General features: G+C 35.2%; 1 protein-coding gene across 2 annotated transcripts in view; it reads left to right on the top strand.

Moving 5' to 3' along the window:
- Window positions 1-23700, top strand: part of LOC128233338 (ceramide synthase 2-like) — a 47026-nt gene extending 23326 nt beyond the window's left edge. For both annotated transcript variants that reach the window (XM_052947006.1, XM_052947007.1), the window contains exons 6-10: window positions 253-345; window positions 4450-4578; window positions 8558-8664; window positions 15249-15405; window positions 15728-23700. In XM_052947006.1, coding sequence (XP_052802966.1) covers window positions 253-345; window positions 4450-4578; window positions 8558-8664; window positions 15249-15405; window positions 15728-15766 — 525 coding nt within the window. In that variant the 3' untranslated portion in view covers window positions 15767-23700. The remainder of the gene's footprint in view (window positions 1-252; window positions 346-4449; window positions 4579-8557; window positions 8665-15248; window positions 15406-15727) is intronic.
- Window positions 23701-25315: the final 1615 nt, after the last annotated feature.

The raw sequence follows: 25315 nt of genomic DNA, 5'->3' as shown, positions 1-25315 counted from the left end.
TGAATGAGCCTACAGAATCAATTACAGAATCATTAAAGACCTCTGACACTGCACAAAGACTACACTGTTCAGCAGTGTAAAGTTCTGTTCCATGTTAGATATTTGGATGACAGAGATCTGCATATTAATTATAAGCTTGAAAACATTATAGCTTTAGATGAATAAAAAGTGCAGTTGATGTTTTGTATTCTATTAAATAGTTTCAAAGTAAATGAATTTACTTGATTTTTTTAATCAATTTTCATTTTTCAGCATATAGACAATGATGTGTACTGGTATTATCTGATTGAGCTGTCATTTTACTGGTGCCTTGTTTTCTCCGTGGTAACGGAACACAGAAGAAAGGTATATTGTGTAGGAACCAGTTCACGGTAAAACTGGATCAGCTAGTAACAGTATGGGATTCAATACTTTGATTCATCAATTGATATGTACATAAATGAATAAGTTTTATTAAATTCGAGCTATGATAAATCAGTCAATCATCAAATGTGTTTCCTTGCATTGAAAAAGTGTTAGCTTCACTTTCTTTTGAACTCTGCCTCATGAGAAAAACGTTTTACATATAAATCCAAAAACGTTCAAGTGTTGTAACATCCTTAATTTTTTGGATAGTGCCTGCAAAGATGTTATAGATATTAACCTGAAAGTTGGTGTTAAGTTGGAAATTGGTCAAAAGCCATTTTTGTGTCGCCTGAAAAGAGGACATATAGGGGTTACTTTTGTTGGTGGCGGCGTCGGTGGCGGCGTCGGCGGCGTCCGCGTCCCATTTACGCTTGTCCGGGGTATATCTCCTAAACTATTAGTGGTATCAGCTTGAAATTTCATATGTAGATAGATCTTATTGAGGGCAAGTGCAGTGCACAAGAACTGTTACTCTTGCTTCCATATTTTTAGAGTTATTGCCCTTTGTTATTTTTCATGCTCAAAGTTTTGTCCGGGGCATATCTTGTAGAATATAAGAGTTATCAACTTGAAACTTCATATGTAGATAGATCTCATGGAGGGCAAGTGCAGTGCACAATAACAGTAACTCTTGCTTTCTTAGTTTTAAAGTTATTGCCCTTTGTTAAGTTTCATGCCTAAAGTTTTGTCCGGGGCATATCTTGAAGAATACAAGAGGTATCAACTTGAAACTTCATAGCTAGATAGATCTCATTGAGGGCAAGTGCAGTGCACAAGAACCGTTACTCTTGCTGCCATATTTTTTAGAGTTATTGCCCTTTGTTTATTTTCTTGCTTAGGTTTTGTCCATGGCATATCTCGTAAACTATAGGAGGTATCAACCTGAAACTTATTCTCTAAGTATATCTGATTCAGGGAAAGTTCAGTGCATAAAAACCGTAACTCTTGCATCTATATGTTTAGAGTTATTGCCCTTTGTTAATTTTCATGCCTAAAGTTTTGTCCGGGGCATATCTTGAAGAATATAATAGGTATCAACTTGAAACTTCATAGCTAGATAGATCTCATTGAGGGCAAGTGCAGTGCACAAAAACCGTAACTCTTGCTGCCATATTTTTAGAGTTATTGCCCTTTGTTAATTTTCATGCTTAGGTTTTGTCCGTGGCATATCTCGTAAACTATAGGAGGTATCAACCTGAAACTTATTCCGTAGGTATATCTGGTTGAGGAAAAGTGCAGTGCACAAAAACCGTAACTCTTGCATCTATATGTTTAGAGTTATTGCCCTTTGTTAATTTTCAAGCTTAAATTTTGTCCGGGGCATTTCTCGAAAACTATAAGAGTTATCAGCTTGAAACTTTATAGATAGATAGATCTTATTGAAGGGGATCGCAGTGCACAAAAACTGTATCTCTTGCTTCCATATTAGAGTTATTGCCCTTTGTTAATTTTCATGTTTAACTTTACCTTGCACACTTGTTGTGATCGGTCTTTGTTCGTCGTCTGTCCGTCAACAATTGCTTTAAGAACATCTCCTCTGAAACTACCTGGCCAAATTCAATGAAACTTGACAGGAAGCTTTCTTGGGTGTCCCTCTACAAAAGTACAACAAGGGGTTACGATTGATTAACAACAACAACAACAAAATGGCCGACTTCCTGTTTTGCTTTAAAAAACATCTTCTCTGAGACTATAAGTCCAAATTCAATGAAACTTAACAGGAAGCTTCCTTGGGTGACCCTCTACAAAAATACAACAAGGGGTCATAATTGATCAACAACAACAGCAACAACAACAAAATGGCTGACTTCCTGTTTTGCTTAAAAAAAAACATCTCCTCTGAAACTACCACTCCAAATTCAATGAAACTTTACAGGAAGCTTCCTTGGGTGACCCTCTACAAAAATACAACAAGGGGTCACGATTAATCAACAACAACAACAAAATGGCCAACTTCCTGTTTTGCTCAGAATTTATTGTGCTCACTTTTGCTTATATAACCAATTGCTTGCTCCTGGCGTAATGTTGTTACCTTCAGTTCAAATGCCACCTACACTTGAAAGTTAAATGGCAACATCATTGTCTATAAATAAATAAAATGCCAATCTAACAGCTATAATGTCGACAGTTAATGATTCGTCAGGCGACACATCCGACTTGCGGAGTTCTAGTTGATTTTTAGCAATAATCAGAGAAGTCGTTTTGACAAATAAGCGACATTGTAATCAAACTGAACAATATATAGAACTTAAATATCATTGTGAGAATAGTTATAATAATTTTTACTGACTGATATAAATGAATCATAAAAAATGACTTTTGTAAGATGAGGAACAAGTGGCAACCTTTGCTTATGACAGTCGTCAGACAGTGAATTAGCTTTTCATTTCCAAGTTTTGGGTACAAAAGTCAACCATGTCCATTCTACTTATATTAATGTATGCCATTGGTATATCTTATACCATTTTGCTGTTAGATAGTTAAATGTCCCATTTTCCACAATACTTGATCATAGTTCTACCCCTAATGTTAAAACAGTACTCACATGTTTAACAAGTCCTTTCATTTTCACAATGGTATTTAAGGAGTTATACATGTATGATTGTTGATAAATCTTGAACTCATTTTTAGTGAAAACACAAAAAACTGTTATACTGTATAAATCATTAAAGATGCATGCTCTAGATGGCCTTAGGGGTTATTTTGTGTTCCCTGACTCCTAATAGCAGCTATATTTCTATAAAACATAATACCACTTCATTTACAGAAGGTTTGTACACAATTTAGATAAACAAAGTGATAAAGGCATTGTTTACATAAACATGTTTATCCAAAACTTTCATGCATAATAACAGTTTTACAATAATTTACGGTGTATATATATACAGTCACTTAACTCCAACATTGCCAAAACAGCTGAAAATCCTTTATCAATCAATAACTGAAGAAAGCTGGAGCAAAGAGACCTCCAACTTGTGAGGCAGGTTGGTCATGACCAGTTGATGAACCCTCTTAATTGTGAGTTCAGAGGGTCAAAGGTCAAGGTCATGGTGACCTCCAGCTGAAAATCTGTTTCTGATCAATAACTGATGAGCCCTTAGGCCAAAAGATCTCATACTTGTTAGGTGGGTGGTAATGACCAGCACCTGAACAATATTGATTTGGAGGTCAGTGGGTCAAAGGTCAAGATCATGGTAACCTCTATCTGAAAGTTCATTTTTTAATCAAAAACTGAAGAATGTTTAGGCCCGAGGACGAGTTGACATCCACTCCTTCTTGCAGTGACAATATCTAAAAGAGTTTCAGATCATTATTTACGAACTTTATGGGGAGGTAGGGTAGGTTATCATAAAAATATGTTTCAAATGATCTTTACAGGCCCAAATACTATCTGTCCAATGAGGCCATTCAGGGGTATTTGTCACGTCTCTGTGACAGTTTTTTTTAGCATATGCAGATGTTACTGCTCTTGCTAATTATACTTATCAGACAATTTTACAAAGTATGTCAGAAGTGTAATGACATGTATACATTTTTTTGTATGCTCTACTTTTACACATATCAATTTTAGAGATCTACTTTTGGCGAAATACAATTTGACCACTTTTGGAACATAATTCTGAAAGATTTAAAAAAAAATGGAGATATTTAACTCAAGTTAATTTGGTATTATTTGAACAAAAGATGAGGTATAGTTTATTATAAAGAAAGTTGTAATTAAATGTCTTCAAAATTCAGAAAACATCTCTTGCCTACTGGTTTCTTGGGTCAGTTGAATTAAACAAAAAAAATGTAAATTGTAAATGAATTGATAAATGTCCAATTCTTAGTCCACTTATAAGCATACCAGTAAATAAGGAACAAAATGGAATGATAATCATGTGTTGTTTTTCACAGACCTTATTTTATGAAATAAATTATTACGCAATTTATCATCCTAATTTGAATGTCAAAGAAAGAAATGTTATTTCAATCATATGCTAATAACAGCATGCTATTTATGAGCTGTTCAAGGATATGACTTACCGGTAATTACTTATTCAGGATTTTGTGCAGATGATTGTTCATCATGTGGTCACTATATTGCTGGTATACTTCTCCTGGTCACTGAACTTTGTCCGTGTTGGAACCCTTGTCCTCATTACTCATGATGCAGCAGACTTCCCTATGGCAGTAAGTAGTTTCAAAACATTTATAGTGTACTAATGTGTAACACATTCAATGAGAATTACACGTGTCACAGATTCAGTTAGTACAAATTGTGTAATACATTCAATAAGTACAAAATGTGTCAGTGTGTACTACATGTTTTAAACATTTGATGTGTACTTCATGTGTAAACATTTGTTGTGTAATACAAATATAAATATTTGGTGTGAACTTATTATGTAAAAAATTGGTGTGCACTTATTATGTAAAACATTTGGTGTGTACTTCATTTGTAAAACATTTGGTGTGTACTTCATGTGTAAAACATTTGGTGTGTTTTCATGTGTAAAACATTTGGTGTGTACTTCATTTGTAAAACAATAAGGAGTGTTCTACACGTGTAAAACATTTGGTGGGTACCACATGTGTTATTTAACATTTGGTGTTTTCTACATGTGTAAAAACAATTGGTGTTGTGAACAGGAATATATTGGGAAAGGTTAACAAAAAATATTTCAAGGTGTTTTAGTCACAAAGTTCAGCATTTTTACCTTAATCATCAGCTTATGGAATTGTTTGTATTTTAGCCATAGTTCAATGTATGTACATGAATTTCAGCGCTGGAATCTGCTGATGTACATAAGAAAAGAGACTTTCATAGCTCTTATATTCCCATTTGTTAAAGTTTAAGGGCAAGTTTGGACAATATTCGCCCTTGATTGCCTAAGGAAGTTTGGCTAAACTTATAGGGAGAATAGGGAAGGGGAAGTTGGACTTTTTTTCTAATATCTCAATGTTACTTCAAATGGTTGTAAATGACAATCAAACTATTATGTTAGATGACTCTATATGGTCCTAAATACAAAGTATGACCCCTGATTGACTAAGAACTGGGGTACAGTTTTTAGCTCTACTGGCCAAAGGCCAGAAGAGCTTATGCGATGGTAATGTGTACGTAGTATGTGCATCCGTGCGTCCGTGCGGTCGTGCGTTCATGCGTCTGTAAACAATTGGTTGTGAACACGATACAGTCTATAGTTTTGATTGTATCTCGATGAAACTTGTACAGTATCTAGATATCCATTAGAGCTTGGTTCCTTTCGAAAACCAGCCAGATCCGCCCATAAATGCCTAGATTATGGGCCATTAAAGTTTTAAAGAAATGCTTTCTATTTTTAGCCAGGTCTGCATGAGCGAATTCTATTTTAGCCAAGGTTACATGTACATGTAAATTCAAGTCTAGAGTTAAGGGTGACAATTTGCAAGTCTAGGATTTTGAGAGACAATTTGCTTTTTGCTTCTGCAGTTGATTTTGTGAATTACTCTGCCTTGTTCTTGTTGAAAGCCCAAAGGCCATTTTTTAGCTTCAAGTTCTGTAGTTTGCGCATTCATCTTAACAAAATTGGTTGTGAATGTTTAAGTTATGCACCTGGTGTCATTACTGGCCACACCCAGGGTTCACAGGTTTGGTAAACTCAAATCTGGAAAGGTTTGAAAATCTTTTTGTGTGTTCGTGCATCCATCTCAGCACAATTGATTGTGAATGTTTGTTCAAATTGATCAATGTTGTCCTAGGCCCTTGACTTTGACCTTTTGACCAACTTTTTTTAACTTTTAAAACTACAGAAATTTTTACTATGAGTACAGTTTTGAAAGCATTTTTTTTTGTCAGATGACTTTTACTTGGCACATATTAAAATAGTTCATGTAACTAATCTGCTTACAATACTTTCTGGGCTCAGATGTTGAACGTGCTACGTTTTCAGGTAACCCAAACACAAAACATAAACTATATGTCTGTTGCCTTTTACCCATACATACATGCTGTAGATTGATATGACCACAAAAGCCATGCCAGTAGAGCATAGGCCCTTTAGGGCCTCTTGTTAGTAGGTTACATTGAGACTTTTGATCATATATCAAACACCATTCCTTCAATTGACTAGATAGTTCAAACAGGGTCATCAGACAATTCAGTAAGGCAACCCTATATGATTTTAAGCTCGACTATTCGAAGAATAGGTGGGCTATACTACTCGCCCCGGCGTTGGTGTCCGGTTAAAGTTTTAGGGCAAGTTGGGATTTTCACTTATAAGTCCAATACCCTTCATTCAATGGACTTAATACTTCACAAAGTTGTTCAGGGCCATCACATGATGAGGTTAGATAACTCCATATTATTCTTTACACAGATTATGGCCCATGATTGACTATGGAACTTAGGTTAAAGTTTTAGGGCAGGTTGGGATATTTATTAATAACTTCTATACTCTTTGTTCAATTGACTTAATACTTCACACAGTTGTTCAGGACCATCACACAATGAGGTTACATAACCCCATATTATCCTTAATACAAGTTATGGCCCCTGATTGACTTAGGTTAAAGTTTTAGGGCAGGTTAAAGTTTTAGGGCAAGTTGGGATTTTCACTTAAAACTCCAATACCAATCATTCAATTGACTTAATACTTCACACAGTTGTTCAGAGCCATCACATAATGAGGTTAGATAACTCCATATTATCTTTTATACAAATTGTGGCCCCTGATTGACTATGGAACTTAGGTTAAAGTTTTAGGGCAGGTTGGGATATTTATTTATTACTTCTATACCCTTCATTCAATTGACTTAATACTTCACACAATTGTTCGGGACCATTACCCAATGAGGTTACATAACTCCATATCCTTAATACAAGTTATGGCCCCTGACTGACTTAGGTTAAAGTTTTAGGCAGGTAAAAGTTATGGGCAAGTTGGGATTTTAATAAAAAAACTTCTATATCGTTCATTTAATGCACTTAATAAAATTCAAAATTATTTACGACCATCTTACAACAAGAAACATAACTCCATATTAACCCTAAATACAAATTATGGCCCTTAAACTGTTTTTTTTTCTTTTGAAAAGCATATTTGTATATTCTTAACCACATTTTCATAATGGGAAATCAAGTTGTTTGAATGACATGCATCATTGTTCGGGCGGGCTGGTGGGAGGGCAGCATCAAAGTCACCTCATATGTATCGAATAATTTTAGTTAGGTTTGACATAAAGAGACCAAACTTTGTAATATTACATCATTATTGTATTCACTTCTAAGCCAAAGCGGCGTAGTCGAGCGCGCTGTCTTATGACGGCTCTTGTATATATAAATTATAACTTTGAAAGTTGGGTTAAAGTTTTTCTGCATGTTAGGGCTTTTGATCATATCTCAGAAATATATTATGTTAAGGCCACAAAATAATTACTTTAGTTATCTCCATGATATGATCCTCACTACAAGTTATAGCTCATGTTTTTGACATGCACATAATCGTCAATTATGCATGCTATTCAGTTTTATCTCATAGGCAAAGCATCACATTATTGAGCTCTTGTTTATTTGGCTTCTTCATAAAATATGATGTTTTATTATATGTTTCTGGTGGTTTATAAGATTAAACAATGAAATAAAATTGATAAATTTACATTTTTAACAATGAAAATATCAATTTGATATTTTTCACTTTTTTGAAATTAAGGCCTGCTCAATTGGTTCCAAATCAAGTGTCAGCGTGCACAGGGCTGTGACACAATTTCAACATGTAGCTATGTGTGCATACATTGAGTGTTTTTCTGAAAAAAATGCAATTAAATAACTTTAAATTCACATTTTAGCATATAATAAAAAAGATTTTTTTTTGTTTCAGTGTAAGATAGCAATATATATCACCTTGTGAACACCAAAAGTGAATATAAATTTTGGTGGGCACTCAGTGAAATATAATATGATCTTACACTGAAACAAACAATTATCCTCTATATGTTTGCACATATGTATAATAACATCAACAAATATCAACAACTTTTTAATGCCAAATTTCAAATTAAGATCTCAAAAGGTTAATTATGAACATTTTTGTCTCAGCAAAGGCCAACAAAGATTGAATACAGTTTTTTTTTTCAGAATTTTTTAATATTAAGTGAATCAGTGAGTTACTGTGAGTGTTAATGTTTACAGGCAGGCAAGATGATGAAGTACAGCGGGCACAAGACAATGGGAGAGATCCTGTTAGGGGTGTTCATCATTGTGTGGATACTTTCACGCCTCATCTACTATCCTGTCTTGTGAGTGCATAGTTCATTGATTTAAACAAAAAAAGAAGTGTACATGTAGTGATTATTTTAGCTATGACTTATTTACCTTAATGTGGAAACACCCATTCCTGAATATAGTCATGCCTATATCTTATGAATATAATCATATGGTCAGATTATTATTGTTTCTTGGACTTGTAATTTGCTTAAAAGAAAACATATTAAGCCATTGGTCCTGTAAATGAACTAACAATTGTTAAAAGTCAATATGAATGCCCATTGAACAATTCTTAGCGAGTAATACAGTATGTGAAACGGTCTGCTTGTTCACATTGTACTGTACTATTAGTCAGTGATACAGTATGTGATACAATCTCCTGCTTGTTCATGGTGAACTGGTCTATTAGTCAGTGTTACATTATGTGATATAATCTCTTGCTTGTTCACAGTGTTCTGTACTATTAGTCATTGTTACATTAAGTGATATTATCTCCTGCTTGTTCACAGTGTACTGTACTATTAGTCAGTGTTACAGTATGTGATACAATCTCTTGCTTGTTCACAGTGTTTTGTACTATTAGTCATCGTTACATTATGTGATATAATCTCCTGCTTTTTCACAGTGTTCTGTTCTATTAGTCAGTGTTACATTATGTGATATAATCTCTTGTTTGTTCACAGTGTTCTGTACTATTAGTCATTGTTACATTAAGTGATATTATCTCCTGCTTGTTCACAGTGTACTGTACTATTAGTCAGTGTTACAGTATGTGATACAATCTCTTGCTTGTTCACAGTGTTTTGTACTATTAGTCATTGTTACATTATGTGATATAATCTCCTGCTTTTTCACAAAGTTCTGTTCTATTAGTCAGTGTTACATTATGTGATATAATATCTTCTTGTTCACAGTGTACTGTGCTATTAGTCAGTGTTACATTATGTGATATAATGATAATCTCTTGCTTGTTCACAGTGTACTGTACTATTAGTCAGTGTTACAGTATGTGATATAATGATAATCTCTTGTTTGTTCACAGTGTTCTGTACTATTAGTCAGTGTTACAGTATGTAATATAATCTCCTGCTTGTTCACAGTGTACTGTACTATTAATCAGTGTTACATTATGTGATATAATCTCCTGCTTGTTCACAGTGTACTGTACTATTAATCAGTGTTACAGTATGTGATATAATGATAATCTCTTGTTTGTTCACAGTGTTCTGTACTATTAATCAGTGTTACAGTATGTAATATAATCTCCTGCTTGTTCACAGTGTACTGTACTATTAATCAGTGTTACATTATGTGATATAATCTTCTGCTTGTTCACAGTGAACTGTACTATTAGTCAGTGTTACATTATGTGATATAATGATAATCTCCTGCTTGTTCATAGTGAACTGGTCTATTAGTCATTGTTACATTATGTGATATAATGATAATCTCTTGCTTGTTCACAGTGTTCTGTACTATTAGTCATTGTTACATTAAGTGATGTTATCTCCTGCTTGTTCACAGTGTACTGTACTATTAGTCAGTGTTACAGTATGTGATACAATCTCCTGCTTGTTCACAGTGTTCTGTTCTATTAGTCAGTGTTACATTATGTGATATAATATCTTGCTTGTTCACAGTGTACTGTGCTATTAGTCAGTGTTACATTATGTGATATAATGATAATCTCTTGCTTGTTCACAGTGTACTGTACTATTAGTCAGTGTTACAGTATGTGATATAATGATAATCTCTTCTTTGTTCACAGTGTTCTGTACTATTAGTCAGTGTTACAGTATGTGATATGATCTCCTGCTTGTTCACAGTGTACTGTACTATTAGTCAGGGTTCCATTATGTGATATAATCTCCTGCTTGTTCACAGTGAACTGTACTATTAGTCAGTGTTACATTATGTGATATAATGATAATCTCTTGCTTGTTCACAGTGTACTGTGCTATTAGTCAGTGTTACATTATGTGATATAATGATAATCTCTTGTTTGTTCACAGTGTTCTGTTCTATTAGTCAGTGTTACAGTATGTGATATAATCTCCTGCTTGTTCACAGTGTACTGTACTATTAGTCAGTGTTACATTATGTGATATAATCTCATGCTTGTTCACAGTGAACTGTACTATCAGTCAGTGTTACATTATGTGATATAATCTCCTGCTTGTTCACAGTGTACTGTACTATTAGTCAGTGTTACATTATGTGATATAATCTCCTGCTTGTTCACAGTGTACTGTACTATTAGTCAGTGTTACATTATGTGATATAATCTCCTGCTTGTTCACAGTGAACTGTACTATTAGTCAGTGTTACATTATGTGATATAATGATAATCTCTTGCTTGTTCACAGTGTACTGTGCTATTAGTCAGTGTTACATTATGTGATATAATGATAATCTCTTGTTTGTTCACAGTGTTCTGTACTATTTGTCAGTGTTACAGTATGTGATATAATCTCTTGCTTGTTCACAGTGTACTGTACTATTAGTCAATGTTACATTATGTGATATAATCTCCTGCTTGTTCACAGTGAACTGTACTATAAGTCAGTGTTACATTATGTGATATGATGATAATCTCTTGCTTGTTCACAGTGTACTGTGCTATAAGTCAGTGTTACATTATGTGATATAATGATAATCTCTTCTTTGTTCACAGTGTTCTGTACTATTAGTCAGTGTTACAGTATGTGATATAATCTCCTGCTTGTTCACAGTAAACTGTTATATTAGTCAGTGTAACAGTTTGTGATATAATCTCTTGCTTGTTCACGGTGTGCTGTACTATTAGTCAGTGTAACAGTATGTGATATAATCTCCTGCTTGTTCACAGTGTACTGTACTATTAGTCAGTGTTACATTATGTGATATAATCTCCTGCTTGTTCACAGTAAACTGTTATATTAGTCAGTGTAACAGTTTGTGATATAATCTCTTGCTTGTTCACGGTGTGCTGTACTATTAGTCAGTGTAACAGTATGTGATATAATCTCCTGCTTGTTCACAGTGTACTGTACTATTAGTCAGTGTTACAGTTTGTGATATAATCTTCTGCTTGTTCACAGTGTATTGTACTATTAGTCAGTGTTACAGTTTGTGATATAATCTCCTGCTTTTTCACAGTAAACTGTTCTATTAGTCAGTGTTACAATATGTGATATAATCTCCTGATTGTTCACAGTGTACTGTACTTTTAGTCAGTGTTACAGTTTGTGATATAATCTCCTGCTTGTTCACAGTGTACTGTACTATTAGTCAGTGTTACAGTTTGTGATATAATCTCCTGCTTGTTCACAGTGTACTGTACTTTTAGTCAGTGTTACAGTTTGTGATATAATCTCCTGCTTGTTCACAGTGTTCTGTACTATTAGTCAGTGTTACAGTTTGTGATATAATCTCCTGCTTGTTCACAGTGTATTGTACTAGTGTAACAGTTTGTGATATAATCTCATGCTTGTTCACAGTGTACTGTACTATTAGTCAGTGTTACAGTATATGTTATTATTTACTGCTTGTTAACAGTATTCTGAACTGTAAGTGGGTGTTACAATATGGGATATGATATCCTGCTTGTTCATAGTGTGTTGTTTTTTAAGTGAGTATAACAGTATGTGATATGTTCTGATTGTTCACAGTGTGCTATACAAGTATGAAGTTATACAGTATGTGATATACTTTCATGCTTGTTCACAGTGTGCTGAACTGTAAGTTGTTTAGGGTAACAGTATGTATAAGATCTGATTGTTCACACTGTGCTATACAAGTACGGAGTGTTACAGTATGTGATATAATTTCATGCTTGTTCACAGTGTGCTGAACTGTAAGTTTTTTAGTGTAACAGTATGTGTAGGATCTGATTATTCACACTGTGCTATACAAGTACAGAGTGTGACAGTATGTGATTCATAATTTCCTGCCTGTTCACGGTTTGCTGTACTTTTTACTGAGTGTTACAGAATGTGATATAATCTCCTGCTTGTTCACTGTGTGCTGAACTGTAAGTTAGTATTACAGTATGTGATATGATCTGATTGTTGCAATGTGTTATAGTGTGAGTGTAAATGAGTGTTACAGTATGTGATTTGATCCTCTACTTGTTCACAGTGTGGTGTACTGTAAGCAAGAGTTACAGCTTGAGGTATGTTCTGTTTGTTCACAAATAGCTGGACTATAAGCGAGTGTTACAGTATGTGATATGATATCCTGCTTGTTCACAGTGTGCTTAACTGTTAGTGAGTGTTACAGTATGTGGTATTATCTGATTGTTCACATTGTGCTGTACTGTTAGCGAGTGTTACAGTATGTGATATGATCTCCTGCTTGTTCACAGTGTGCTTAACTGTTAGTGAGAGTAATAGTTTGATATGATCTCCTGCTTGTTCACAGTGTGTATACAGTTACTGAGTGAAACAGTTTGATATATGATATCCTGCTTGTTCACAGTATGATGGACTGTTAGTGAGTGAAACAGTTTGAGATATGATCTGATTTTTCACAGTGAGCTATACTGGTAGAGAGTGTAACAGTTTGACTTATGATCTCCTGCTTGTTCATAGTGGGCTGTACTGTTAGCAAATAGTTAAAGATATGATCTGATTGTTTATAGTGTGCTGTACTGTTAGTCAGTGTAACAGTTTGATATAAGATCTCCTACTTGTTCACAGTGTGATGTACTGTTAGGGAATGCTACAGTGTGCGATATGATCTCCTACTTGTTCACAGTGTGCTGTACTGTTAGTTAGTGTAACAGTGTGTGATGTGATTTGCCTGTTGACAGTGTGCTGTACTGTTAGTTAGTGTAACAGTATGTGATGAGATTTGCCTGTTGACAGTGTGCTGTACTGTTAGTCAGTGTAAAAGTATGTGATGAGATTTGCCTGTTGACAGTGTGCTGTACTGTTAGTTAGTGTGACAGACAGTGTGCTGTACTGTTAGTTAGTATAACAGTGTGTTATGTGAATTGCCTGTTGACAGTGTGCTGTACTGTTAGTTAGTGTAACAGTATGTGATGAGATTTGCCTGTTGACAGTGTGCTGTACTGTAAGTTAGTGTAACAGTATGTGATGAGATTTGCCTGTTGACAGTGTGCTGTACTGTTAGTCAGTGTAACAGTATGTGATGAGATTTGCCTGTTGACCGTGTGCTGTACTGTTAGTTAGTGTGACAGACAGTGTGCTGTACTGTTAGTTAGTGTAACAGTATGTGATGAGATTTGCCTGTTGACAGTGTGCTGTATTGTTAGTTAGTGTAACAGTATGTGATGAGATTTGCCTGTTGACAGTGTGCTGTACTGTTACTTAGTGTAACAGTATGTGATGAGATTTGCCTGTTGACAGTGTGCTGTACTGTTAGTCAGTGTAACAGTATGTGATAAGATTTGCCTGTTGACCGTGTGCTGTACTGTTAGTTAGTGTGACAGTGTGTGATGTGAATTGCCTGTTGACAGTGTGCTGTACTGTTAGGTAGTGTAACAATATGTGATGAGATTTGCCTGTTGACAGTGTGCTGTACTGTTAGTTAGTGTAACAGTATGTGATGAGATTTGCCTGTTGACAGTGTGCTGTACTGTTAGTTAGTGTGACAGTGTGTAATGTGAATTGCCTGTTGACAGTGTGCTGTACTGTTAGTTAGTGTAACAATATGTGATGAGATTTGCCTGTTGACAGTGTGCTGTACTGTTAGTTAGTGTAACAGTATGTGATGAGATTTGCCTGTTGACAGTGTGCTGTACTGTTAGTTAGTGTAACAGTATGTGATGAGATTTGCCTGTTGACAGTGTGCTGTACTGTTAGTTAGTGTAACAATATGTGATGAGATTTGCCTGTTGACAGTGTGCTGTACTGTTAGTTAGTGTAACAATATGTGATGAGATTTGCCTGTTGACAGTGTGCTGTACTGTTAGTTAGTGTAACAATATGTGATGAGATTTGCCTGTTGACAGTGTGCTGTACTGTTAGTTAGTGTAACAGTATGTGATGAGATTTGCCTGTTGACAGTGTGCTGTACTGTTAGTTAGTGTAACAGTATGTGATGAGATTTGCCTGTTGACAGTGTGCTGTACTGTTAGTTAGTGTAACAATATGTGATGAGATTTGCCTGTTGACAGTGTGCTGTACTGTTAGTTAGTGTAACAATATGTGATGAGATTTGCCTGTTGACAGTGTGCTGTACTGTTAGTTAGTGTAACAATATGTGATGAGATTTGCCTGTTGACAGTGTGCTGTACTGTTAGTTAGTGTAACAGTATGTGATGAGATTTGCCTGTTGACAGTGTGCTGTACTGTTAGTTAGTATAACAGTATGTGATGAGATTTGCCTGTTGACAGTGTGCTGTACTGTTAGTTAGTGTAACAGTATGTGATGAGATTTGCCTGTTGACAGTGTGCTGTACTGTTAGTTAGTGTAACAGTATGTGATGAGATTTGCCTGTTGACAGTGTGCTGTACTGTTAGTTAGTGTAACAGTATGTGATGAGATTTGCCTGTTGACAGTATGCTGTACTGTTAGTTAGTGTGACAGTGTGTGATGTGAATTGCCTGTTGACAGTGTGCTGTACTGTTACTTAGTGTAACAGTATGTGATGATATTTGCCTGTTGACAGTGTGCTGTACTGTTCATTGGTGGAGATCTACGCAGGAGTGGAACCTTTTCCATCATACTACTTCTTCAATGTGCTGCTCATAGTGCTGCAGGTTATGCACATCATCTGGACGTACATGATTGCCCGCATCGCCTTCCTCACAATTTCCAAAAGAGAGGTAAACACTTACCATATTTCGTGAAACATATATTTTGGCACTTAAAGTTGCAAAACTTGTAAGTGTTTTAAAAAGACAAAATCTTATTTACTAATTAAATTGCTGGCTTTGTTCCTGGATAAAGCGTATCCTGCCCATTTGTCCTTGATACTCTGAAATGGCAAATCCCTTCATATCTATATCCATATAGCCAAACTTTATTTAAAAATATCTGAATCATGCCATTTAATTGCTATGGAACATAAATCACATGCATTACGTTTGAATGTCCCGCTATATTTTACAACCATTGGTTGGTAAAAAGAGGAAACTGGTATTTCAGTTGAAGGATGTACGCAGTGACTCGGAGAGTGATAGTTGATGGAATCTGCCACGGGCAAGATGTGTAAGCAGAGTACCACATAGCCATGAGGGGCTCTCTTCATCTAAGCAACAACCTGAAGCAAAATAGATAGATAGACCTAGGTTGTACTCTTTGCCTATGTACCATTGCTTAGTGCTGAAGCATCTCACCCTAGACATTGTCAGCAAAACATGTATTGCCACCTGAAACAGTTCATGTTCCTTATATGCTCTTCAGATATACATAGTGTTTTACATTATTATTTTTTTTAGCTCAATTGTGACAAAAGCTAATTGCTTATATGCATGTATAATGTTTGTGTTTACATGTATTATGTTGTGTATTGATCAGTGGCTTAATTTTATTGTGCTATCTACCAATCAATTCTTGGAGGGTAAATACCATACAAATTATAACGTCACTGGCCATGTGCTTATAGAATCATGTTTAAGTCTGTTTCCTGGGTAGAAACCAGTACTGGTGTCCATTTTGAAAGGCTATGAGAAAGCTGATATTAGTTTATGACATATCATGTTTTAAAATTATTGAACTAATGACCTTTACTTATATGTTGTATATAATTATAGGACTATTATGCTGTTTGGTCTGTTAGTGTGTGGTTGTTTTAATGCTGCTTTTGTAAGGTTACAGTTATAGCTCTGCATAAACAACTGGACATCACTGATTCAGCGGCAGAACTGGACATCACTCAATCAACTCTGCATAAACAACTGGACATCAATGATTTAGCTTTGCATAAACAACTGGACATCACTCAATTAGTTCTGCAAAAACAACTGGACATCAATGATATAGCGGCATAACTGGACATCACTCAATTAGCTCTGCATAAACAACCGGACATCACTGATTTAGCGGCATAACTGGACATCACTCAATTAGCTCCGCATAAACATCTGGACATCACTGATTTAGCTCTGCATAAACAACTGGACATCACTCAATTAGTTCTGCATAAACAACTGGACATCACTCATTTAACTCTGCATAAACAACTGGACATCACTGATTTAGCTCTGCATTAACAACTGGACATCATTTAATTACATTTGCTTAAACAGCTGGATATCACTGATTTAGCTTTGCATAAACAACTGGACATCACTCAATTAGCTTTGCAGAAACAGATTGACATCACTGATTTAGCTACATAACTGGACATCACTGGATTAGCTTTGCATAAACAACTAGAAATTATTTAATTAGCTTTGCAGAAACAACTGGACATCACTGATTTAGCCACATATCTGGACATCATTGGTTTAGCTCTGCCTAATTAACTGGACATCACTCATTTAGCTTTGCGTAAACAACTGGACATCACTCAATTAGTTCTGCAAAAACAACTGGACATCAATGATATAGCTCTGCATAAACAACTGGACATCGCTCAATTAGCTCTGCATAAAGAACTGGACATAACTAATTTAACTCTGCATAAACAACTGGACATCACTGATTTAGCTCTGCATAAAAAAACTGGACATCACTCAATTAGCTCTGCATAAACAACTGGACATCACTCAATTAGCTCTGCATAAACAACTAGACATCTTTAAATAAGCTCTGCATAAACAACTGGACATCACTCATTTAACTCTGCATAAAAAACTGGACATCACTGATTTAGCTCTGCATAAACAAGTGGACATCACTCAATTAGTTCTGCATAAACAACTGGACATCACTAAATTAGCTCTGCATAAACAACTGGACATCTTTAAATTAGCTTTGCATAAACAACTGGACATCACTGATTTAGCTCTGCATAAACAGCTGGCCATCACTGATTTAGCTGCATAAGTGAATGCTTCCGATTCAACTGTGCATAAACAACTGGACATCACTCAATTAGCTCTGTATAAACAACTGGACATCACTGATTTAACTCTGCATAAAAAAACTGGACATCACTGATTTAGCTCTGCATAAAAAACTGGACATCACTCAAATAGCTCTGCATAAACAACGGGACATCACTCATTAAACTGTGCATAAAGAACTGGACATCACTCAATTAGCTCTGCATAAACAACTGGACATCACTCATTTAACTCTGCATAAAAAACTGGACATCACTGATTTAGCTCTTCATAAACAACTGGACATCACTCAATTATCTCTGCATAAACAACTGGACATCACTCATTTAACTCTGCATAAACAACTGGACATCACTCAATTAGCTCTGCATAAACAACTGGACATCATTTAATTACCTTTGCTTAAACAGCTGGATATCACTGATTTAGCTCTGCATAAACAACTGGACATCACTCATTTAACTCTGCATAAACAACTGGACATCACTGATTTAGCTCTGCATAAACAACTGGACATCACTCATTTAACTCTGCATAAACAACTGGACATCACTCAATTAGCTCTGCATAAACAATTGGACATCATTTAATTACCTTTGCTTAAACAGCTGGATATCACTGATTTAGCTTTGCATAAAAAATGGATATCACTCAATTAGCTCTGCATAAACAACTGGACATCACTCATTTAACTCTGCATAAACAACTGGACATCACTGATTTAGCTCTGCATAAACAACTGGACATCACTCATTTAACTCTGCATAAACAACTGGACATCACTCAATTAGCTCTGCATAAACAATTGGACATCATTTAATTACCTTTGCTTAAACAGCTGGATATCACTGATTTAGCTTTGCATAAAAAATGGATATCACTCAATTAGCTCTGCATAAACAACTGGACATCACTCATTTAACTCTGCATAAACAACTGGACATCACTCATTTAACTCTGCATAAACAACTGGACATCACTAAATTAGCTCTGCATAAACAACTGGACATCTTTGAATTAGCTTTGCATAAACAACTGGACATCACTGATTTAGCTCTGCATAAACAGTTGGCCATCACTGATTTAGCTGCATAAGTGAATGCCACCGATTCAACTGTGCATAAACATCTGGACATCACTCATTAAGGTTTGCATAAACAACTGGACATCACTGATTAAGCTCTGCATATACAACTAAAAATCAATCAAGTAGCTTTGCAGACACAACTGGACATCACTGATTTAGCTTATAACTGAACATCACTGATTTAGCTCTTCATAAACAGCTGGACATCACTGATTAAGCTCTGCATAATCAACTGGGCATCACTCATTTAGCTCTGCATAAACAACTGGTCATCACTCAATAAGCTCTGCATAACGAACTGGACATCACTCAATTAGCTTTGCAGAAACAACTGGACATCACTCAATTAGCTCTGCATAATCCACTGGGCATCACTCAATTAGCTCTGCATAATCAACTGGACATCACTCAATTAGCTCTGCATAATCCACTGGGCATCACTCATTTAGCTCTGTATAAACAACTGGTCATCACTCAATAAGCTCTGCATAAACAACTGGACATCACTCATTTAGCTCTGCATAAACAACTGGAAATCATTGATTTGGCTCTGCTTAAAGAACTGGACATCATTCAATTCCATTTGCTTAAACAACTGGACATCACTGATTTACCTTTGCATAAACAACTGGACATCATTCAATTAGCTTTGCATAAACAGCTTGACATCACTGGTTGAGCTACATAACTGGACATCACTGGTTTAGCTCTGCATAAACAAAGGGACATCACTCATTTAGCTCTGCATAAACAGCTAGACATCACTCATTTAGCTCTGCATAAACAACTGAACATCACTCGTTTAGCTCTTCGTAAACAACTGGACATCACTCAATTAGGTCTGCATAAACATCTGGACATCACTCAATTAGTTGTGCAGAAACAACTGGACATCACTGATTTAGCCCCATAGCTGGACATCACTGATTTAGCCCTATAGCTTGACATCACTGATTTAGCTCTGCATAATCAGCTGAAGATCACTGATTTAGCCGCATAAGTGGACACCACTGTGCAGTAACACCTGGACAACACTCATTTAGCTTTGCATAAACAACTGGACATCACTGATTTAGCTCTGCATAAACAACTGGACATCACTCAATTTGCTCTGCACAAACAACTGGACATCACTGATTTAGCTCTGCATAAACAACTGGACATTACTCAATTAGCTCTGCATAAACAACTGGACATCACTCATTTAGCTCTGCATAAACAACTGGACATCACTCATTTAGCTCTGCATAAACAACTGGACATCACTCAATTAGCTCTGCATAAACAACTGGACATTACTCATTTAGCTCTGCATAAACAACTGGACACCACTCAATTAGCTCTGCATAAACAACTGGACATCACTGACTTAGTTTTGGATAAAAAACTGGACATCACCCAAAGAGCTCTGCATTAACAACTGGACATCTGCACAAACAACTTGACATAACTCAATTAGCTCTGCATAACTGGACTTCACTGATATAGCTGCATAATTGGACTTCACTCTATTAGCTCTGCATAAACAACTGGACATCAATCAATAAGCTTTGCAGACACAACTGGACATACCTGATTTAGCTCTGCATGAACAACTGAACATCAATCAATAAGCTTTGCATACATAACTGGACATAACTGATTTAACTCTGCATAAGCAACTGGACATAACTGATTTAGCTCAGCTGAAACAACCGGACATCACTCATTTAGCTCTGCATAACTGGACAGCACTCATTTAGCTGTATAACTCTACTTCTTTGATTAAGCTCTGCATAAACAACTGGAAATCACTCAATTATCTCTGCATAAAAAAAACTGGACATCACTCATTCAGCTGTGCATAACTGGACATCACTGATTTAGCTCTGCAGAAACAACTGGACATAGCTCAATTAGCTCTGCCTTAACAAATGGACGTCACAGCCTTAGCTCTCTATAAACAACTGGACAACATTCAATTAGCTCAGCATAAACTACTGGACATCACTTATTTAACTCTGACCAAATAACTGGACATCACTGACATAGCTCTATATAAACAACTGGAAATCACTGACTCAGCTCTGCATAAACAACTTGACATCACTTAATTGGCTCTGCATAAACAACTTGACATCAATCAATTAGCTCTGCATAAACAACTGGACATTACTCAATTGGCCCTGCATAAACAAAGGGACATCACTCAATTGGCTCTGCATAAACCAAGGGACACCACTCAATTGGCATAGCATAAACAAAGAGACATCATTCAATTAGCTCTGCATAAACAACTGGACATCACTCAATTGGCTCTGCATAAACAAACGGACGTCATTCAATTAGCTCTGCAACAACAAATTGACATCACTCAATTGGCTCTGCATAAACAACTGGACATCATTCAATTGGCTCTTCATAAACAAAGGAACAACACTCAATATTGGCTCTGCATAAGCAAAGGGACATCACTAAATTGACTCTGCATAAACAAAGAAACATCACTCAATTGGCTCTGCATAAGCAAAGGGACATCACTCAATTGGCTCTGCATAAACAAAGGGACATCACTCTATTTACTCTGCATCAAAAAAGGGAAATCATTCAATTAGCTTTGCATAAACAACTGAACATCGCTCAATTGGCTCTGCATAAACAACTGGACATCACTGGTTTAGCTCTGCATAAACAACAGGACATCACTTATTTAGCTCTGCATAAACAACTGGACATCACTCAATTAGCTGTACAGAAACAACTGGACATCACACACTTGCTCTTCATAAACATCTGGACATCGCTCATTTAGCTCTTCATAAACATCTAGACTTTTGTTGTTTAGAAATTTTTTTTTAGGCCACACCAAATTACTGTTTTGTTCCTCGGATTTTTGCCAAAAAAATGGAGGGAGCAAGCAAAAAATAATAATTCAATGTGGTCAGTTTCAAAGCTGCACTCTCACAGATTTTTACAACTTTTTTATTTGTTGTCTTGGAAAAAGCAAAGTTTTGCGTTAGTATCTGCAAACCAATGATAATTTATTGTTGACAAAAGATCAGATCGCAGATTTTCATATTTCCATTCCAAGACAAAAAAAAAAAAAAGTTGTCAAAACGTTCAATCTGTGAGAGTAATAAAATCCGAATCGGTAAAGAGCGAAAATATTTTTTTTTATTATATTCAATATCAATAAGAAAGATTGTTCAATATAATTGCCCTTTCACTCATTTGAATGCAATCTTGAACTGAATCTCTACAGGCAATGGGAAAATGTTTGAATACACACTTTTTATTCATTCGTGTTTAGTAAACACATTATATGGATAATCCAAATCTAACATAACATGATTAAAACATATTGTGAGTTTGACAATTATTTATAATAAAATAACCCTGCTTTTAGGAAAAAGTTTGAATCTACTAATAAAAATCTACCTGAATCACTTTAACATCATTTATAACTGTATTAAGACATTGATTTCGGATGTTTTTCACAGGCAGCATCAAACATCAGACTCCATATACATTTTAAATTCTTGACTTAATTTCGTTTTGAATATCACAGTTAATGAAATGACAATGTGTTTATCGAAATGAAAGGTACACGGGTATGTTCAGAGTACTTTTATGGTCAGGGAGTTGTTTTTATAATCCCAAATTATGTCACAGGGGTTTCTCTTCATTTATTTACCCTATACAGTATATACATGTAATCGATTGTCAATAGATTATAACATATACTGGGAGAGTACCTAAATCGGAACAGTACATAAATATGGGACACCCGTTATAAAAGCGTTTTTCCGATCAAGATTGGTTTATATACGATTTTAATCAATAAAGACGCTTGCCTTAGGTAAAAGAACATAATACTCCGGTATTTCAAATGCTGTTATCATTCAAAGTTGTTTATGTTTGACAAGCTGGAAATGAACTAAATTATTAATTTACTAAAACAAAATATTTTGAAATAATTTTAAAATGATACCTAAAAATAAATAGCGAGTTAAAACTGTTCCATATTTAGGTACTCCGAGGACAAACATGGCAGTCCTTGACTGTGCGGTTAATAAAGTACTTTTCATGCAGATTGGTAGTATCTTGAAAAATACCATTTATATCAACCAATTGGTCTTGAATATTAGTAAGCTGATCGAAAATTTTGTAGTTGTGGTGCAAGTCTAACTACAAATAAATAAAAAAATAGTGATGAAAGTGTTCCGATTTAGGTACTCACTCAGTAGGGTGGAAAAAAATCGAGAGAAACCCCTGTGGATTATGCTGTAAAAGAAACCAGAAATGAAGATAATAAACTTAGGTTGGGCGTACCTATTTTTGGTCTATCCGGTGTTAATATCGCTATTTGTGTAAAGATATTTGTTCGAAACTGTTGTATTTGTCAGAATTTGCTCAAAAATGACTTTGAAACATCAATTTGGACCAAACAATGAAACAAGTTCCTGTTAAGTTAAGCATGTACCTTCAGCATTGACGTCATAAGGTCAAATTCTGGTCACGTGTATTATGACTTGAATCAAATAATACTTAATTGAGTCATTTTTCATCATTCCGATTTTCATCCAAAAAGAATAACTAATTATGCAATATTATAGCAACCAGTATCAGATACACATGTTATACTGAATAATTCATGATTCAATTAATGATTATTTAGTGACTGGAATGATGAACAATCACTTCGAGCAAGGTCAAAACACATATATTGTAAAAAAAATAATCATTGATTGTTGTTGTTTTTTTCAGTTTTATTTTTTTATTACCACAAACAAATCTGGTTGACCATTAAAATTTAGGTACGGTCGCTCAATCTTTTTTTTATTTTATTTTTCCATTTAAAAAAGAATGGTGCAGTAAATCCGCGAAACGAAACATCATTTGGTGTGGCCCAAGTTATATTAATTAAATGCTGCACGTTAAGTTTTGTTTGAATGCTTAACTACTCGTACATGTATGCAAGTTACATTACAAAATTGCTTTTATATTATATCATGTCCATTTCTTATGATTAAATTATGTGCACAAAGTTATTTTTTTATTTATTGGGTGCTATTTTTGTGTTGCCTAAAACTCTGGTGCTGGCAATAATTTAAATATTTATTCAATCAACATTAAACTTGGTGACAAAATTTATGGGCACAATATCTTTATCAAAACGTTTTCCTTCATCAACTCTTTTAATTTGAAACTAGGTCATGTGATGTCAAAAACTAGGTCAAATCTTGGAAAAATAATCAAGGTGTTATTTTTATGTTTGGAGCACACTAGAGACATTGTGTTTGGTCTTATATTCATGAAATTTTTAGACTTTTGCTTGATCAACTCTAGGATTAATTTGAAACTAAGTCATCTGGTGTCAATAACAAGGTCACAAGGTCAAATCGTAGAAAAAAAATGTAAGGAACATACTAGTGGCAATATGTTTGGTCTTATATTTATCAAACTTAATCAGAACGTTTCCCTTGATAAAACCAATGACTTTAGGTTTCAAACTTGGTGACATGAGGTCAGAACTAAGGTCACTAGGTGAAATATTTAAAAAAACATTTCTGAAATCAAATTCATGTATTGATATTGATTGATCAAACTTTGTCCAAACTGCGTTCAGAATGTTCTCTTTTTTGAAGGTAGACTTGGGGTAAAAAATAGGTCATTAGGTTAACTCTTCAAGAAAACTTGTGAACATACAGGACACTCCATTCTTCATGACACTTAATCAGAATTTGCCTCGATGAAATATTGGCTTAGTTTAAAACTATGTAATTTGAGGTAAAAGAAATAGGTCACTATGTCAAATTTTGGAAAACCCCTGGAAGCATTCTAGAGGCTACATTTTTGCAATATTTCTGTTCTAATCTGGTATTGGTGATACCTTTTTTGTTTGTTTGAAACTGGTCAAAATCTAGGTTACTATGTGAAACTGGTCAAAATCGAGGCTACTATGTTAAATCTGAATGCTACATTATATACGATTTTCTTTTTTTTCTAACAGTTTGCAAACAAATTCATGTCTCAAATCCAATGTTTATAAGAGTGCATCACTCTGCAGCCGTAGTGCGTGTAAATTTAAAACTTTCTACAATAGTCATATACCCTGATATAGTTCGGTTTGGTACAGAAAAAACTTATACCTCCATGCCTACCCTATTGTTTTTGATATGTTAGTAGAGCAAAGAACAGACACTACTTGGTCTTATTGATTTTCAATATGAAATAGGATATTCCAAAATGATATATGTATGGTAATCAGTGTGTGATAAATAACGTCATAAATATTACGTTGGAAGGCAACACTGTTCTTCGATTGAAGTCTTTAAACAAAGATAACTTTGAGAAAACTCGTTTACAAATTAAACACACGCCCACAATGCACCATTTAGGACTAGAAAGTGTTGAAATGTTTGTGGGTGAGAACCACTAACCCCCTCCCCCGCAAGTCAAAAGATTACGCCCCTAATTTACGCCCGCTCTAAAGTCAAATCCTGAATATGAAATAGTTTAGGCTGTCTTGCAAGTGGCATTTGTTTACCAAAGTGCATATGCCAGCTATAAAGCAAAGCATTTGAATTTTTGTTTGACGATTAAGCAAAAAAGATTTTGCAGAAAAGATAGTTTGCGGATCTCGACTAAGCTCCG

This window comes from Mya arenaria, chromosome 1 (assembly GCF_026914265.1).
Source record: "Mya arenaria isolate MELC-2E11 chromosome 1, ASM2691426v1".
In the NCBI taxonomy this organism is placed as follows: domain Eukaryota; kingdom Metazoa; phylum Mollusca; class Bivalvia; order Myida; family Myidae; genus Mya; species Mya arenaria.
This window is presented reverse-complemented; position numbering and strand designations above follow the sequence as displayed.